General features: G+C 43.4%; 3 protein-coding genes across 5 annotated transcripts; 1 reads left to right on the forward strand and 2 right to left on the reverse strand.

The window, feature by feature from the left end:
- Window positions 1-424: 424 nt before the first annotated feature.
- Window positions 425-4,363, reverse strand: LOC120797021. 2 transcript variants are annotated; one of them, XM_040140230.1, is made up of 3 exons: window positions 4,138-4,363; window positions 3,926-3,996; window positions 425-3,404 (listed from the first exon to the last, which is right to left on the reverse strand). In XM_040140230.1, the coding sequence occupies exons 1-3, from the start codon at window positions 4,164-4,166 to the stop codon at window positions 484-486; spliced, it is 3,021 nt and encodes a 1,006-aa protein (XP_039996164.1). In that variant the 5' UTR covers window positions 4,167-4,363; the 3' UTR covers window positions 425-483. The 2 variants fall into 2 exon arrangements, with proteins under 2 accessions (XP_039996164.1, XP_039996166.1); XM_040140232.1 differs by lacking the exon at window positions 3,926-3,996 and having other exon boundaries at window positions 4,138-4,337.
- Window positions 4,364-4,706: 343 nt separating this feature from the next.
- Window positions 4,707-6,412, reverse strand: si:ch73-335l21.4 (E3 ubiquitin-protein ligase-like). 2 transcript variants are annotated; one of them, XM_040140296.1, is made up of 2 exons: window positions 5,536-6,412; window positions 4,707-5,115 (listed from the first exon to the last, which is right to left on the reverse strand). In XM_040140296.1, exons 1-2 carry the CDS (start codon window positions 6,095-6,097, stop codon window positions 5,057-5,059), a joined length of 621 nt encoding a protein of 206 aa, XP_039996230.1. In that variant the 5' UTR covers window positions 6,098-6,412; the 3' UTR covers window positions 4,707-5,056. The 2 variants fall into 2 exon arrangements, with proteins under 2 accessions (XP_039996230.1, XP_039996229.1); XM_040140295.1 differs by having other exon boundaries at window positions 4,707-5,118; window positions 5,536-6,391.
- A 12-nt stretch (window positions 6,413-6,424) lies between these two features.
- si:ch73-335l21.2 (RING finger domain-containing protein) lies at window positions 6,425-12,021 on the forward strand. Its single transcript, XM_040140294.1, has 2 exons — window positions 6,425-6,492; window positions 10,718-12,021. The coding sequence occupies exon 2, from the start codon at window positions 10,809-10,811 to the stop codon at window positions 11,445-11,447; it is 639 nt and encodes a 212-aa protein (XP_039996228.1). The 5' UTR covers window positions 6,425-6,492; window positions 10,718-10,808; the 3' UTR covers window positions 11,448-12,021.
- The last annotated feature ends 695 nt before the right edge of the window (window positions 12,022-12,716 follow it).

The following is a 12,716-nucleotide window of genomic DNA, read 5'->3' on the forward strand; positions in this document are numbered from 1 at the left end:
TTTTTTACTTTTTTTAATGAAACAAGGCACATTATTGCACTTTGTTTTGTTTGCACTTTGTTTTATTTCATTTTAATTGTATTTCATCTCTTTGTTTAAACTGTAAATGTCATTCCTCTGTGTATTGTATAAATATTCAGAAAATAGTGACAAATAAATGTGGACTTTCTCTTTGCCAGGACCAGTTGCCAGACAACCAGCAGAGACTCCAGGAAGTTACTGGTCCCAAAATGCTCAGACTATTCAAAAAGAATTATTAATATAGTGTTTTCGAGACAAATTAGAATAATTATCATCTTTGTTATAAAACAAAAATTCTCTTATGTATAAAATATCCCAAAAATTACTAAGTAATTTTATATAATTCTCAACAGCCATTGTTTGCCCAAGAAAAAAATCACAAGCACTTTTCCAGCTTTTATTGGAATTGTTCTTGTTGCACATAATTAAAAAAAAAAAAAAAAAAAATTCAACAAGTTTCCATCATTTCTCAGCATGGGACAGTTTCACTGATTTGAAGGAGATGTTCCCGGTTGATATTCGCAGGTAATCTAGCTCTAACAAATCTTCACTAAATCCCTGAGTCTTTGTGGTATCAGTTGGCAAAACATCAGACTGATTAAAGATCCCACTTCCGTTTCCTTCGTTATCCAAGAAAGCATCGAATGTTTTCATTCCACTGTCAAATTCTCTGCTCTTAAAACCCAGCTCCTGTTCCCCAACAGTACTGAAATCTTCCACCTCATCTGCAGCATTTGCTTCAGGATTTCCGCTGGTGTTTTCCCTACTATGCACTCCATCATCTGCGTTTAAGGTCCATTGACCCCCCCCTTCTTTCTGCTTGGTCATAGCTGCGCTATTTGGAAAATAATCCTTATCAGCGGCTGTGACCGGTGCCTGGGTTGTAGCTCTGACACTACTGAATGAAGCACTTCCAAGAACATCAGCAAATGTGACAGCTTTGAACTCGGCGGGGCGCTTGTGCACCCTGACAATGGCTAAATTTCCACTATCACTGGTCAGTGAAGTAGATTCATTGAGCTTTTTGCTGTTAATGTGTTTTCCTTTCACGCGTTTCCCTCTCACCGTGCTGCTGGTGGAACTGTTGAGCAGACTCGCCTTCATCGCAGCAGGTTTGTTTTCGTTGGGCGTTCTTGGCTCAGATGTTGGGCTGGATTTAACTTTGAGGCCCCCTGCTGATCGGAGACGAGCTGAAGAGACTCTGTGAATTGGTGATGCTATAGTTGGATTTTGCTCAGCGTATTTCCAGTGGGATTTCTTATGTTCATTCCCAATTTTGTTTTGAATCGACTGAAATCCCAGAGGAGAAGTATATATTTTGCGGTTCTTTCTGTGTGTGTCAGGCATAAATCTGCTGTGCGGGACTGATTCAGTGCTTCCAGCAGTCTTTATAGGTGGTTTAAAGTCTTCACTGCTTAGCTCATTCCGCCTGTGTGTGTATATATGGCTGGTTTCTGGCTCTCTTTCACCTGTTTCACTGTACCATCTGTGAATCCCGCTGCGTTCGGGCTGCCAGATCTGTGAGCTCCTGATTTCAAAACCTTGCTGGAGTGCAGCAGACTTGTCTGGTTCTCTAACTAAAGTTTTGGCTCCCTCAAGTGGTTGAGTGCCAAATCCTTTGAGGCTATATATTCTTTTGTAGTTTCTGAATTGTCTGTGATCTGGGTTGCTGTCCGTACTGGCATCCCTTTCAGGCTGAACGTCATTAAAACCTGATGTGAACAGCCTTGGAGTAGAAACAGTTGTGGTGTGGATTAGATCTAAAGAGTCAGAAGAAAATGGCAAATAATCTATGGATGTCCTGTACAGTTTTGCTGGTGTAGTAGTCATAGTAGACCCTCCTCTCTGTCCAAACCTATACTTTGACTTTATATTTCTAATGTTAAGCTTATAGTCCCTTCCTTTGTCAAAGCTGTATCGTCGGGAGTTGGTCATTTCACTGGAGGAGAGAATAGATGGGTCCTTCCCCAGAGGATTTTTAAACCCTCTGATGCCATAGATGCTTTTAGTGGATCGTCCTGGTTTGTAACCATGCAATGACCCTCTTGTAGTTGTACTTACTGGGCTTCCTACAAAAGATCTCTCGCTGCTAGCGGCATAGTGGTCCTTTGAAGCTGCATGACCAATAGGGACATAACTTTCTACAGTCCTGCCCTTTCCCGAAGCAGGATGCAAAGAGAGCTGAGCGGGAGGATACGTGCTAGAGATGAGTTGATATTTGGTAAAACTGCCCGTCTGACTACCATCCTGGGCCACATTGGTGTTAAGATACAGTGGATCGGCATTGTCTTCCTTGACTGGATCTTTTCTGTGTAATTGTTTAAAACCTGAAGCGAATCTGCTGTAAACTTGTACATCAGAGGGCCTTAGCTTAGGTGGCATTGTGGTAAAACTGCTCAGTCCACTTGAGGCTTCTGGCCCACCACCTGTTACTGTATTGACTGTATCAAACGAGGTCTGGGAGTCCTTGAAGAGATATGAATGGACCTTTGTGTGTTTTAGTGTCTCACTGCTAGACACTGTGTTCAGCCCCTGGGAGAAATCTGTGATGGATGTCGTCACTTTTTCTGGGCTGGGGTTGCGTTTAATAACAGAGGCGTCCAACCCGTTGCTGATTGATGGTGCATTAGAGGCAGTTTGATTCGCAAAGCTGAGAAATTTGTTTGATTGAATCCCACTAAATGTACTCTGTCCTCTGACCGCAGAGAGCTTATTCGTCTCTTTATAGCCACTGTAATGCTCCCTTGGCAGTGAAGTGCTTCTATATTCACCAGTCTGTAATGGCCAAGATGTTTTATCTGCCAATTTTGGAGAGTTATTTCTGAGAACGTTTCTTTCATTGTAGGATTTCTGAGCTTCTTTGGGGTCCCAAACTTGTGAAAAACAAGAGCTTCGATGAAAGGGACTACAGGCTTCTTTTTGAGATGATTTTCTATTGATCAGTGGTTGTGAATTATATGAATTTCCAATTTGGGCTACCTTCTGAGAGAGAGGCTGGTAATTTAAACCGGACTGTGGCCTCCCAAAGCTTTGTCCCCTATGCTGAGAGTGATCGGTGAAAATGCTGCTTGCTGGCCTCACTCCACCTGTGCTGTGACCTCTCTGCACGCTGGTTATTCCTGTTCGGGGCTGTCTGCGATCTGGGCTGTTTTGATTGTAACTGATTTTTGAAAAACGCAGAGGGCTTGATTGGTGGTCAGTGATTGTCAGTGCTTCTCTAGAATCCCTGCTCTTCTCGGTTTCACCATAAGTTCCAGGTTGGAGTCCAGTTTCAGTTGACAGCAGACCAGTGGAGAGGGGACGGTGTTGGCTGTTTGGAGTAAACAGTGATCTCAGGATATTTTGCTTCACTCCGTTCTCCGCTTGGGTTGTTGTGTGACTGGCTGAAAGTGGGAAAGAATGGGGAAATAAGAAGTAATGTTTTCTTCCTTATAATGCTGGCAAATAAATCACTTGACAATGCTGGCTACTATTAAGACATCAGAAGAAAAATCTGGTATTAGTTTAAAGTCCAAGTTTAATTTTTGCAGCTGAGTTGCTTGATGAAATGTTGTTATATTTGAAACTTCTCTTTGATATTTTACCCTCATTTTATACACTCCTTAAATTAGAGTTAACCTAAAATTAGTGCCACGAAATCAAATGGATTTACAAATTTGTTCACATAAACTGCTAGTATTTTCCCACAACCAGGGTCTTTATCTCATTTTTATGCCACTGCCAGGGGAAAGCATAAGCTTGTCTAATTAAAGACATGCCAGAGAAAATCCCCATTCTGCTATCATTAAAAACAAGCATATTAGTTTCCATCTAACCCAGTCAGCCAACACATGCCTCATGAATTCTCCAGTAAAAGGTAAGCATTAGCTCACTGACTCTGCGAAACTGGCCTGTGTACACTCACCGCTTACAACATCTGAACACTTGATAAACAACATGATAGTTGAACAGACCAGCAGGGATACAAACGGAAGACTGCAGTGAAAAAACAAAACACACAGAAGGAGTATTACTATAATTCATGCACTTCCTAACGGTGTCAATCAAACCCCGTTTCCCAATGTATGGTTACACGTGCAAAAATGTTGCCGAAACGCTGCAAAATGTGAGGTTTACCTTGAGTAGAGAGTGATGTTGCCTGACATGGTAGAGAGCTTATTCCAAGGCTCGTACGATTGTCAAAAGAAGCTCTTAAAATGAGCTGCAGTAGTGTTGTCAATCTGTGTGTATTACCCGTCAAAAAAAGAAAAAAAGGTGGCACTGAGGAGCTTTGCTGCTCTGTTGCTGGTTGAGTCTGATTGGAGGCAATGCTGTTCACCTGGTTTCAGGTAGCCCACTTCCTGGAGCTGTCTGTTGTCCTGTTTCATCCCATTTCATGCAGAATAACTAATAGCCTCTTTAAATATTTCATTATTTTCCTCAGGTTTATGTGTTTATCCTTAGTTTTCTTTAAAAACGAGGATGATTTTCACCTCTGACTTGAATTTTACTTTCTACAGTCTGCTTTTAGTCACACCTTGGCATTATGCAATTTCTTATTGCATTGCGCTTTTGCGCACACACACAGGTCAAAGCTAGACCAGTGTATTTCATTTTAATAACAATAATAATAATAATAATAATACACACTGACTCACCCCAATTTCCATCCAAAACTCAGCATGCACCCACAGAAAACTTCAAAGTAAATTTAACTTTTATTTTTCCTTAAATATGTAACAAATATTTGAAAAATAAATACATTCATGAAAAGAATAAATATCAAAATACATTAGTGCATTAATAAAGCCCTAAAATAGCTTTTTTTTTGCTCATTTGAGCACGACGGCTACATAGTGGTCATAAGTTCAACAAGCAGCCAGGAAGCTGAAAAGCTGGTGAATCACCCCTGTTCATTTTCCTCATGCATCTGGCCGGAAAGGTAACATCATCATCATCATCATCATCATCATCACCACAAGTCCATGCTGGGAGGGGGGGCCATTGGAAATAAATACAGTATCCAGTGTGAAGGTTATCTGAGGCTGACGACGGGTCAAAACATGTAGCAGGACATCATGGCGAGGTTCCTCAAGTCATCATTGGTCATACAGTCTGCTGAAGGAAAAGAGGACACGTTAGGAAAAACTGTTTTTACTCACTATTTCTAAAATAAAAGCCCACACTGTCGTGTGTTGTGTCCACACGACGGCTTTGTTGATTTCTGCTCTAGACTATTGCAGGACCATCGACACCATGGATGATGTTTATGAAATGCGGCACGGTTTACTCATAAGCTGAGCCCGAAACTGCAATTCCGAACTTTGTACTATGTCACTGAGCTATCTGCGGCCCCACTGACAACTTTATGGCTTTAAAAGAAAAACCAAAAGCCCGTGACCTACTGTTACCGTGGTCACCACCACCAAACCCTGTTCTCAGATGGTTCACTTTAAGAACTCCCTTGTGTTGTGTCCCGAACAATTCCCCCTCGTACGACAAGTTACTGACTATGCACCGACTGTGTCGACTTACTTTCCCCGCCGCTCTGCCGGAGGTTCTTCCCGCTAACCTTCCGCCAAACCTTCTTCCACGTCCGCCGGAGCTTCCCACCTCCGGAGCCTGCGGAGGAGCCCCCCTCCTCGCCTCGGGCGTCGGGAAGCGTCGCTCCCTCGTCGTCCTCGTCGCAGCCGTCCGGAGCCCGACCGTCCTCTTCCTCCGGCTCGTCGTCTTCCTCCTCCTCCTCTCGGTCGAGGCCTCCCGCGGCCAGCAGCCGCCCCAGGACACACCGGTCCACCCTGAGCGCGGCTCTCATCGTCCCCTCGCCGGAGACGGATGTGGTTTGTCGGCACAGCGGGCAGGCGATTAATCTGTCAGCTCCCGGGCGCGCCTCGCCGGGTGCCAGGGGCCGGGAAAGAGCCAGGAGGCAGCTCTCACAGAAGCTGTGTTTGCAGTGGAGCTCCCGGGGACACCGCCGACCCGCGTTGTAGGTCCGGTAACAAATTCCGCACTCTAGCTCCGAATACATCCCGCCTTTTTGATGTGGCTCGTTTCTTCCAGCGATGCACCTCCAGGTTCGAGTGAAGTCAACAGCCATCCGGCCAGACTTATACCTCAGGGTGTGAGGAAGTGGGTGGGAGAAGGAGGGACTCACAAGTTTTGATCGATTGCCAGAGTCTCGGCAGGTTTGAGCCAAATAAACACGACCTATGAGTCACCAAGCTGTATGTCATGAAACCAAAGGGACACTGGAACACAGACACGTCCACAGTGAGGAATTGTGCTGACGTCTTATTATTATTCTTTTCTTTTCTTTTTTTTTTTAGGAAGCCTGTGTTTGAGGCACCACAATCGGGCTGTCCCTTCCTCAGGATTCCCCCTGCTGCATCTAAGCTGGCTTCCTCTCAGAGGCCTCACCCCTCCTCGCCCTCACTGACATGTCAGGGTGTGTGGGAGAGAGATATGACGTGGGACAGCTCAGACCTCTCCATGGTAATTCCCAAACAACCCTCCTCCTCCTGACAGGTCTTTCTTAAGGATTTGTACGCCTTCCCGGTTTTGCCACCTTTCTGCTGCTCACTGTTAGGGTGTGTGGCCGAGCAAAAACACAGCTTTCTCAACCTGAATTACGGTAAAAAGGAAACGATTTCCAAAGAGTGAGGAGAGTACTCAAAGCGAAATGTGTACGGGTGAAGTGAAACCTTCAAGAAGTTATTAACTTTAATCTGTAAACAAGGTCAGGTTTATGTGATTTGTTTTAAAAATAAATGTTGTATAGTTACTCTTTTAGTTACAGCAGGATATTTGTTCTCTTATTGACGACTTACTCATTCATTCAGTCCATCCACCTGTAGTGAAATGTTGTTTCGGTTTGGAGCTATGAGATGAATTAAATGCTGCTTGCGTGATTTACTGTACCGTTGGCAAACTCCGGCAGCTCGAGTGAGAGATTTTAGGCCGCAACAGATTTCTGAATTGATTGTTTGGGTCGCAGAGGGTGCCACACGCCCCTCACAGCAGGGCAACACATTTCATCCTCACTCATAGAGAAAGTTAGCGTAGTAAGACGGGATAAAAATCCAAATGTGATAGTGCCACTTTTTTCTTTCCACCGCCTTTATGGCCTTTTGGCCGTTACATTGCCCGCAATCATTGATGAGTAACACAGTTGTGAGTGATAAAATGAATGACGGCTGAAGTCAGTGTAGCTGCTTCAGTTTCTAGGGTCCTGGTATTGTTCAGGCCGGATCAGTGTCACACTGTCATGGCTCCCTGGGACACTTAAATAGAGCAGAGCCATCTTTAATGTTATTACTATCACCTGCGCCTTTTTCTACTGTCAAGTCCAAATGTCTGTCAAACACCTGTGAAAACCTTGTACCTCCAAAATGTCAACTTTCTATGAGCAAAGAAAAACTGACCTGTTTGTAGCTTCGTGAAAATGTATTTTTTCTTTAATCCAGTGGGTTTTTAGCCTTACTAGTGGCGTGGCTCTAGGAATGGACCACCACTTCGATCCAGACTGAAAGATCTCATCAACTGCAGGATATGATAGCCATGAAATGTTGTACAGATATTCATGGTCCCCGGAGGATGAATCCTACCAACTGAGGTGATCCCCTGACTTTTCTTCTGGCGCCACCAGCAGGTCAAAGTTTTCATTTATGCAGTGAAAACTGTAATCATTACCCTGGCATTTCACCTAGTGCCATCATCTGGTCAGAATTTCAAATTGTCCAACACTTGGGTTAATGGCTAAATAACTGCAAATCTAATGTCATTGCCATTAACCTCAGCTTTACTTTGTAAATGTTAGAATAGATAAAACACAACATTTAAATGTGTCATGTGGTGGTTCTAAAACTTTCCAATGTAATTCTCATTCTTCATTTTTTCTGGCCGATTAGTTTCAGGACCTTCTTGCTGAAAGCAGAAAAATCTGTCTCAAAGTTCTCGTGAGACCCTTAAAGCATCGGCCTTAGAGTAACCACAGAGGAGCTCACGGTTAACACATTGGAATCTCCTAGAGAAAGTCAAATTAACAACCCTATGTTTTCATTACTTCAGTCAGTCTGATAGTGTAACAAATAATTATACCAAAAATAGCACAGTAGGCACCTAGCAAGTCTGCACAGGCCAAGCTGGTTACGAGGAACTCATTCAATCAAAGTGCAGCCTACACTGAACAATGGGCGATGACTCATGTGACTTTATATATCTGTCAATAATTCACCTGTTTACACGTCATAGCAGCATTTGCACTCCACTGAACGCACATGTCTTGACTAGCCCTGCAACTTATTTACTTTTACTAGTTTTTCTGACACCCACTGGAATAAAAAAATGCACTAGTGATCCTTTTCAGTCTGTAAAAAATGTTTTTTAAATTATTAACAAAGACACCTCATTTTAAAAATAGAAAAATATTGATAATAATACCCTAATCCACATTTTAAAGCTCCAACATGCTGACGAAAGCATTATAACATGATATGCAAGTAGAGTAAGAGTTGTCGGAATTGAGAGACTCCAATCTGTCATTTTCTGTCTCGTGTGTCCTGGTTACCTTCCCATCACCAAGGGTTTAATTACTGCATAGCAAACCACAGAGAAGCCTCAAGGGAGACCAGACAGTGAGACGAGGATGGGTAAAATCAGGTGAGACGGAGCGAAAACGGGAGGTTACCAGTGAGCCAAGCTTAGACACGTAGCCACAGAACATTAAGATTAATATTTGAGTGGTTAATGTGCGCACAGAAGAGGGAGGGAAGACGCTCTGCCAGGAGATCTGCACCAACATGTGAAGAAGTATGAATTGTGTGAGCGGAAGCACTGGGGTCGGAGGTGGGCATCAAAGTGTGCTCTGATCAAAGGGGTTCGTGCGGTGGGTAAGCGGCTCTGTTATCTGCGTCTTAGTGTGTAATGATGCAGCACTGCCAGTTTCTCTCTGCTTCAATCTCACTGAAGCTGGCGGCTGACATAGATACAAGAGGGTTCATTTATTTTTACAAAGCAACCATTCAGTGCTGGCTCCGGTGTCTGTCTTTCACAGCTCGTGTGTCATTAGATACTGTATAGTATGTTTATTAGTGAAACAAAATGCTTATTGTTGCTGTAAATCATATTTTAACCACCATTTTAGCTCCGATTACATGAATATGTAGTTTGCTTATGAAAGAAAAGGTTTCAGGCAATCAGTTGCCATGGACCAATTCAAAGGAGACCCCATCTGCTAAGCAACTATCCCCCCATGAGGTAGCATGTGTTGCCCTGTAGTTGTCCCATGTGAGCAACATACAGGGACAAAAAAAGCGTCAGTAAAGCAAAGCAAAATCTAAACCTCCAAATGTGGGTCGTGCGTCAAGTGAAAATGAAGAGCAGCATGACTGGATCAGATCACAGGTCTGTATAACTTACAGAAATAGTTAGTCATTTTGTGAAATACACTAATTTGCTTTCTCGCTAAGAGTTAGATAAGAAAATTGATACCACTGTCATGTCTGGCCTTTCAGGATGACGTTGGAGCCAGCAGCCACTTAGCTTAGCTTAGCATGAGATATACTGTGTTAATTGGTGAGCTTTTGAGGTGCTAGTAGGTGGTTTTTCTTTACTTTCAGAGAGAGCCAGGCTAGGATAAGCTAAGATACGCTAATTGGCTGGGCTGTCTTTATACTGAGTGGAGAGGTATAAGAGTGGTATCAATCTTTGAGACTGTCCTCCTGAGAAAAACAAAATCAGTCGTTTCAGCAAATGCCCCAAAGCGACATGTTTTGATGTTCGGTGACAAAGCCCGCTGGCGAAATGTTGGACTTTAGCATAGGAGACCGCTTTTCGTCTCCTATTTCCTAGTGACAGGTATTCTTGGTTTCTATTACGATCACGACAATAACCAAGTGGTTGTTATTGTAACCATGACGACAAAGCTCACCTAACCTTAACCAAGTACTTATTTTAACTCAAACCATGAACTTTACCTAACTCTTACTAAGTTGTTTTTGTGCCTAAACCTAGCCCAACCTGAACGACAGTGTTGTCACATTATAAAACAGATTTATTTTTGGAACGTTGGTCATTCTGCCGTTAGGGGCGTCAAATCAGAAAATGGTTGCTTGGTCGTTACAGACTAACAATGTATTTTGCGGTTTAATTTGGCATACTTGTTGTGACGAGAGACACAACAAGAAAGACGATAAGGATCGCTCACAAAATGCGGGACTAGTCCTTTAACTAAACATTTATTTGATTCTCACATATTTTTTGGCTGCTTGGCTCAGCAGTTTACTTTCATTCAATGTGCCCAGGGCCTGTTGTTGTTGTCTCATTTCGGAATTTCATTCGTGTTAAATTATTGCTGTAAAAAAGGCCTGATCACACACATATGCGAGTATCAGCACAGTGACACAGCCCGTCCGTTGTTTTGCTTTTTTTTTATTTCCTGACTTCCTGGACATGGTCTGACTGTGTCGTGCAGGCAAGCACACACAACATGGAGCAGAGGTGATTGTGAGTGCATGAGGGGGGGGGTTTGATGGTGGATGTATGAGTGGTAAAATGGATGAATGCTATGACTCATGGGCTGTGGAATCTCTTCATAAAACAAAGCAGCATCCCTGGGGAGCAGATGCTGGTGTTTAAATGCCACATAAGCTTCTGGAGTTCTCATAGTCTCACAGAAGTAGACTTGAAGTTGATCTTAAAGTTGTTTTTCTCTTTCCAGATTTCACCGTCTTCTATTAAAGATTCATCTACAACTTGCATCTTGCCATCACTGAGCTCCCAAGCCAACTCCACTCACCCTCCCTCCCACCATGACAGGGGATGTTGTCCCAGGTCCCCAGCAGGGGGACCCAGCTGCTTCAGCAGCAACCCTTGGGGAGCCCATGGATGTGGAGTGTCCCATCTGCTACCAAGAGTACGACCAGTACAACAAATGCCCCCGGATGCTGGAGTGCCTCCATGTTTTTTGCACTGAGTGCCTCCAGAAGATCCAACTCTGCCGCTGCGAGCCTCCCGACCCCCACAGCCCACCCGCCATCCCCTGCCCCCTGTGCCGCCACCTCACCCCCCTTGGAACTGGGGATTCCCTCTCCTTACCCTGCAACTCCCGCATCCTGGCCAGGCTGCCCCCCGTGGCCTTCCGCCTGCCTGTGACAATGGCAACTCGCCTGGCCACAGTCACCCAGAGAGTGGTACTCTCCCTGGGGGGCGACAGCAGGGAAACCCGCTTCATCATCCTGCCCACTGTCAGCCTGCGGGTGCAGCAGATGCACCCGGACAGATCATACGGCACGGCACCAGGCCTGGTGGGTGAAGAGGAGGTCATACAGCAGAGCAAGAAGACGCTGTTCTGTGTACAGCTGCTGGCTGTCATCTTCTGGGTGCTGTTTGTGATCACCTGCGTGGTTGGCGTGGTGTTTGGGCCACATTTCTTGAACGGGAAACTTTAGTAGGTAACAGGATTTATCTCTTGTTATGAAGTCGTGATATACTTTACAGGAAACCACTGTAGAAAACATAGGTTGACACGTTCAATTTTAGGGCACATAAAATGCAGATTGCTTTTCAGTTATATTTTTATGAATATATTTTGGACCACTGTCGGTCCTACTCGCCCTGTAGTTGTGGGACCAACTCAAAATCAGATTTTTGAAAACTCTAATACCACTATTTCTACCAAGCCTTATTCACTGTACTGCACATTTGTCCTGCTCTCACCAATAATAGACTGATGAAGAGTTCCCCCTAGTGGTTCATTTGGAAATGGGTGAACTGAGCTCATAGCTGTAATATTTATTATTTTAAAAAACTTAACATTGCCTTCTGCTCTCGGAGGTGTTGTCATTTTATCATTCAGGTCCATGTTGTTTGCAGTTTTTCCCTGTCACTGTTTAATAATGTCATTATACAGCTGATGACTGTACTGCTAATAAATAAACTGAATAAAGCCAGCTTATGTAACACATTTGCACTGTGGCAGGTGTGTATATTTAGAAAATGACAGGAAATTGGGGCAGCTAAATAAATGTGTGTGTGTGTGTTTGTGTGTGTGTGTGTGTGTGTGTGTGTGTGTGTGTGTGTGTGTGTGTGTGTGTGTGTGTGTGGGAGAGAGTGTGTGTATTTGTTTTTATTTCTATGATAGGGAATTTAATTTCCTTACCCCTGAAACTGTTGAGTGGATAAGGAATTCAAAACAATGGCGTTTTATGTGAATAACAGCTTTTGGCTGTTGTGATCATGAACCTTGCTGAAAGGTCACAATAGACCTGATTAAATAATTTATTAGTTTTAATGATGGCATTTAATAGTATAACGATGCAAAGTGATTGTAAGGTTAATGGTTTTTGTTTGTACTAGTTAATGTTTATGGATTTTGTTACTTAACCCTGTTCACGATCCCTGTTTGATTATTTTTGCAGACCATAGTAAATCTGATTGAGAATCAAACTATTAATATTGGAGGTAGTGAACAAATGTACAAGAGCACAACTGCACAATTAAATTACAGATACAGGTGTGGAAATCTATGTGTTCATTCATTGTTTGTACTCTGTGCTGGGGGATAGAGATGCCTTTGGCGAACATTTTTTTGGGTCCCTTTTGAGTGCTTGTTTAATTTTAATTGTAATTTGATGAAACACAAAATTATTTGGGAATACGCCCTGTGTAATTTATGATACGGGGCCCCTAGCCAAACCAGTTAAGACAGGTCCTTCATT

This window comes from Xiphias gladius, chromosome 12 (assembly GCF_016859285.1).
Source record: "Xiphias gladius isolate SHS-SW01 ecotype Sanya breed wild chromosome 12, ASM1685928v1, whole genome shotgun sequence".
In the NCBI taxonomy this organism is placed as follows: Eukaryota; Metazoa; Chordata; class Actinopteri; order Istiophoriformes; family Xiphiidae; genus Xiphias; species Xiphias gladius.

Bases quoted from the DNA above. Each gene is read 5' to 3' on its own strand.
- LOC120797021 (XM_040140230.1), bottom strand. From the start codon at position 4,166: ATGTCAGGCAACATCACTCTCTACTCAAG. The intron at 3,997-4,137 runs GTAAACCTCACA...TTTTCACTGCAG, and splicing joins AACATCACTCTCTACTCAAG to TCTTCCGTTTGTATCCCTGC. The intron at 3,405-3,925 runs GTGAGTGTACAC...TCCCACTTTCAG, and splicing joins GTGTTCAGATGTTGTAAGCG to CCAGTCACACAACAACCCAA.
- si:ch73-335l21.4 (XM_040140295.1), bottom strand. From the start codon at position 6,097: ATGGCTGTTGACTTCACTCGAACCTGGAGGTGCATCGCTGGAAGAAAC. The intron at 5,119-5,535 runs GTAAGTCGACAC...CTTTTCCTTCAG, and splicing joins CCGGCAGAGCGGCGGGGAAA to CAGACTGTATGACCAATGAT.
- si:ch73-335l21.2 (XM_040140294.1), top strand. From the start codon at position 10,809: ATGACAGGGGATGTTGTCCCAGGTCCCCAGCAGGGGGACCCAGCTGCT.